This window comes from Lycium barbarum, chromosome 4 (assembly GCF_019175385.1).
Source record: "Lycium barbarum isolate Lr01 chromosome 4, ASM1917538v2, whole genome shotgun sequence".
Classification (NCBI taxonomy): Eukaryota; Viridiplantae; Streptophyta; class Magnoliopsida; order Solanales; family Solanaceae; genus Lycium; species Lycium barbarum.
Genome location: NC_083340.1, coordinates 118,959,221 through 118,964,514, shown reverse-complemented (window position 1 = coordinate 118,964,514; position 5,294 = coordinate 118,959,221). Strand labels below are relative to the sequence as shown.

General features: G+C 31.5%; 1 protein-coding gene across 5 annotated transcripts in view; it reads left to right on the top strand.

Annotated features, from left to right (window-relative positions):
- Positions 1 to 3,761, top strand: part of LOC132636279 (heavy metal-associated isoprenylated plant protein 47-like) — a 10,954-nt gene extending 7,193 nt beyond the window's left edge. For 3 of the 5 annotated variants that reach the window (XM_060353059.1, XM_060353060.1, XM_060353058.1), the window contains 3 exons: positions 2,501 to 2,586; positions 2,697 to 2,775; positions 3,367 to 3,761. In XM_060353059.1, the coding sequence (XP_060209042.1) occupies positions 2,581 to 2,586; positions 2,697 to 2,775; positions 3,367 to 3,698 (417 nt within the window). In that variant the 5' untranslated portion in view covers positions 2,501 to 2,580 and the 3' untranslated portion in view covers positions 3,699 to 3,761. The remainder of the gene's footprint in view (positions 1 to 2,500; positions 2,587 to 2,696; positions 2,776 to 3,366) is intronic. The other 2 variants (XM_060353062.1, XM_060353061.1) reach the window with 1 other exon arrangement.
- The last annotated feature ends 1,533 nt before the right edge of the window (positions 3,762 to 5,294 follow it).

Below are 5,294 nucleotides of genomic sequence, written 5' to 3'. Positions count from 1 at the left end.
TGGAGGGAATAACACCTATGGGGTTATGAATATACTCTTGAAATATAGATCCTTGGAATACTAGATGTACAAAGTGGATTTTTTATCAGACATTCTTTAAATGATAAATAATTGCAAGTGATGGAGACAAACAATTTAAATAACAGAAAATTTAATATTTAAAATTGTATCGAGAATGGCCGGAAAGGTTGAAATATGTTCAGATATAATTTGATCATTATGAACAAATTTGAAAGTCATTCATTCGCATCTTTGATATAAAAGTATGAGGGAGATCACAAGGAAGTATGTCAGTCCAATAGAAGGCTCTCACGGGGTGTAAGCCACGACTTTTGCCTTAAGCTGGGTTGTGCTGTGGTTTTTGTATTGGGTGAACCCAAGCGTGAGAACTTTAAGTGACAAAGCAAATATGTAAGTTATGGCAAACTCAATTAGCTCATCCCCTGCTCATCAAAAAATGAAAAGTGATCTCATCGCTTTCCTTTTCCTAAGAAAAAAGATAAACCTTTATCAAATGATTAGTTAAACAAAAAGTTGTATACATCAATTATTTGGAGTTCAATTAATCTTTTAAATGGTCAAGTGATAACTCTAATAAAATCGACGATCTTTGGTTCCACCAAGTTTATGACGTTTCTCTATAATGTCACATGAATCTATTTTTTTTTTATCTCTTATATATATAAAACTTTTTTTTTTAAAGAGATAAACGACTTATCTTTGACAAATCAACCAACAGAAGTGCGTTGTGTGTATTGATAAAACAAACGAAAAGATAGAATAATGAAACAAGACGAAAACCTCTTCAAAGTTCAAAAGGTTGGCTTTGAAAAGGGAAGACGGAATAACCTCAAGTCTCTTAGTTTTTGATTTGGTCTTACCTAGTAATTTTAATTGGAAAATTTATGTGGCATAACTAATTATAAGAGGTATTTATGGTTTATAACTACTATTTAAGTTAATTACATTTTGTAGCTATGTGTAGTTGTATATATGTATTTAAATGTATTTGGTTTACGTACTGCAAAAACTGAATACAATTATATGTGTATTTATATACATATGGATATGGCTGAATACATTTTGACTGTATTATAACTGTATGTTTGCCTTTTCACTGTATTATAACTATATGTTTGCCAAATGAATTGGTTTACGTACTGCAAAAGCTGAATACAATTATATGTGTATTTATATACATATGTATATGGCAGAATACGTATTTTGACTGTATCTTTGCCAAATGAATTGATTTTTGATTTTATGTGTTGTTTGTTTCATTTATATACATATGTACATGAGCAGTGTATTTAAATACACTCAAATACAGGCGGGGATACCTAAAGCCTAGCTATGAATATAACTGGAAAGTGTATTCAAGTACACCTAAAAACCAACTACGAAATATAAATATGCAAAACATAGCTACAGGAAAACAACTCTAATTATATTGTCATTTTTGTAAGTTTCTCTTTTTAATTAGTACTCCCTCCGTCCCAATTTATACGAGGGTTGACCTATTTAGGGTTCAAATAGCTTTTTCTTTGACTGCGATTTTCTCCAACTCTATTCATATATTGTGAATTATTAATTATGCAAACTTATACTAACTCTTGTATAGTTTTCAACTATGTAAATTTTATAAAATACTCGAAGAATCTATGATTGAAATTGTAGTCAAAGAAAGAGTTGTTTGACTCCCCAAATAGGTCGACCCTCGTATAATTTGAAACGGAAGGGTGTACTAAACTTTGATTTATATGTATTTCTCCGTAGTACTGCAATTTCATTTTTCTTGTACCTTATATTTTGGAGTGTGGAGGTAATAAAAATTCGAAATTCACCAAAATCAAAATTTAGTTTCCCCGAAGCTTGAATAATATCATAATTATAAGAATAATTTCGTTAGGGTAAGGCAATACTCTTAAGAAACCAAATTTTAATTTGTTTTTTATGCTTATATAATACTATGTTATATCTTTTTCACTATCGGCTCTCGATTTTCCAAACGAATTTAAATTCTAGTGAATAAGTACAATTTTTCTTCTCTTCTTTTTCCATATTCTTTGTCCTTTAATGTGCTTAATTATTGGTATGCTACTGACGTTGTTATATCTTTTTCAAGTATGTGAGATGAGACACAAGAACTTAATTAGTTAACTAAGGAGACTTTGGAGCTCCCTACTTGGTATTTTAATAAACAACAGGTTGAGGTAGTACTTCAGTGATGTTACTTGGCAACGAATTATTCCCTCAATAGTATATTTTATAAATTTCGTATTTGATTACGAATAAGGTTCACATCATTGTTTTTCTTTAATCTTAATTTCCCTCTATTATTCTTTTATTCTCTATGTGCTAACAAATTATTATATATCTTAATTAAGAGAGAAAATTTTGCATTTGACTTGGCTTCTTGGGTAATGATTAGTACATTAGTTTGTTCGTGTACATACATCCATGTCTTAGATTTCTAATATCTTAAGAATCTCTTATATAGGTCACTTCTGCCCCTCCTAATGTCCCTTCATTTTTATGTCCCATTTGATTCCTAGAAGGCTCCAAATATATTGTTGAAACATGAAGGTAAGTTGAAACAAGATTAATCTTGAATTATTTGCTTTGTTTGTTTGTTTGTTTGTTTTTTCCCCTTTTTATCCTATCCATTGCTAATCCAATGACACTCTGTTATACAGCAAAAGGTAGTGATTGATATCCCACTCATTACTGATGGGGGCAGATCAAAGGCAATGCAGATTGCTGTAGCTATTAAAGGTATGCATGATTAGTTTTTCTTCTTTCTTTTTAACCCCCTAAAATTAAATTTGAAGGCTCAATGATCAAAGTCTCTAAATTCGAAATTTGTATGAATTCCAAAAAATCTCAGAATTATTCTGCTAGGGCAGTCAAACAAACTCTCACACAAGCCTCCAACGATTAATTAGTCTGATTGTAAATTAAGTTTTTTTTTTAATTTTTTTTTTTAATTTTTTTTATTACATGGGGGCAGGGGAGGGGAAATGGGGGAGGGGATTACAACGTGGGATTCGAACACTCACCAGCAAGGTGGAAGTTCAGGTAGCCAACGAACTGAGCTACTAAATCCGTACGATTGTAAATTAGGGTCACTTCTAATTTTTGGAATATTGTCTTCGGGAGTCACTCCCGATTCTTTCATTTCCAAAGTAAAGATTATTTTCTTCCTGAGTATCTTCGCCCACACAAATACACATACTTTATCATGATCAGCTTCAATAATATTGTTAATAGTACGTAGTAATATATTATTTTACCCACTCCCACTGCCCCAAATAGTCCGATTTTTCCTCTTTCATCCAGAAAATTGACCGTGTCGGTTCATTGTAGGGGTTACATCGGTGAATATAGACAAGGAAAAAAGCCATTTGGTGGTGATAGGAGAAGGGTTTGATTCCTTTCATTTGATGAAGTGCCTAAAGAAGAGATTCAGGTGCTCTAACATTGTGAGCATTGAAGAAGTGAAACCTCCCAATAAAGATGAAGAAAAAAAGAAAAAGGAAGCAGAAGAAAAGAAGAAGAAGGAAGAAGCAGCAAAGAAGAAGAAGGAAGAAGAAGCAAAGTGCAAACCATGTTGCCCACCAAACCCTCCTTGTGTACAGTACTATCCATGTGTGCAACCTGTTTATGATAATTATAACCCAAGTTGCACTATTGTGTGATGCAAAACTTGTGCAATTCCGAGCAAATTCTTGATTCCTCGAATATAATGAAATTTCACCGTATGTCGAATTTTGCAATCTACCTTCTCTTATTAAGAGTTATCCTACACAAAGGCCTATTCCACGTTTACCAAGTCGTGACACTGTTTCATCTAAAATTTTTACTACTCTTTATACAAACACTAAAACTATTTAGATAAATAATGTGATCACAAACTTGGTCTAACAGTTGCTTTTTACAGTAGTCAAATGCTCCATTTCCTTTGTGGAGGTTTTGGGAATTTTCCCAATACGGTACAGTTTGCAGAATCTTTTAATTTGGGTAGTTGAAAAATTTAAGTTCATAAAGAGTTAGAACTCTTGATTAAAGCAATGGGCCAACACATCTTTCAAGTTTTCTACTCCCTCCGATCCAAAATAATTGAGGTTGTAAGTTTGAATGCACTAACCCCTAAGAATTATGAGGGATTTTGACTATAATACCGTTAATCATGATTTTCTTTTTGTTTTAGGTTGGCATAGTTATTATGGGATATGTGAATGTGTCAACGGAAAATTTGGTAAAGAGAACTAAATACTTTCTTGATTTTGTGAAACATCAATTATTTTGGATTAACTTTGAGAGGCTAAAATCTCAATTATTTTGGACTAGAGAGAGTATCATGTTTGGAAACACATTTCAACGTTGGAAATGAGTTGTTTCAAACCATCAAATTGAATCATAATTTGAAAAAATTACTCTTCATAAGCGATTTACAAATTTTGGACGTTTTTGGCTTGCTATTATTGCTTTACTCAACTTCTCATCTCTCTCATTTTATTTATCATTTTATTTATTCACTTTCTTTAAATGTTGAAATCACTCATTAAAAGTTGAGGAAATGAGATGTCTTGTCCTCTTACAATTTGAATAAAAGAAAAGAAATCTTTTCAGATCTTTTATTTGTTATTTTTCAGATCACTTATGTGTAAAAATAAATATTTTTTGTAAAAAGGCCATAAAACTAAAAACACTTAGTAAGTGGCATACAAACCCACTTCTCATACGCCACTGCTTATATGATCTTTAAATCAATTCAAACAATTTAAACTTGACAACTAAAAAATAAAGTGAAAATACATATTATTTAATCATGATCAGTACATATATACGAAAAAACATATATGTATTCACTGATTTCATTAAAATATCAAGTGCAAGTAATTAAATTTTACCTTATTTCCACGTCAACATGCATATGTTGTTCTCAATTGGTTATTTACCTAGAGTTGATTTGGACGTTTAAGTAATGAACGGGCGGCTAGCGCCATCAAAAGTCCCTTTAGGATTAAGAAGGCTCCTATTACAGTTCTGTTCAATCATTAATCTGCTGACGCTTGAAAAATTTCGTAAGCTTCCAAAAGTTCTAAATAATTCCCAAAAAGGACTTAATGGTATGATTTTATAGCTACACAAATGTAATTGTATGTCAAATATCACAATTTTAAAAGTTCTATAACAATACAATTCTTGGCATGTTTAAGATGACAAATTCAAAATGTTTATTTTTTTAAGGCGGAATACACCGACAACCCCAAAACTGAAGGCCTATTCCA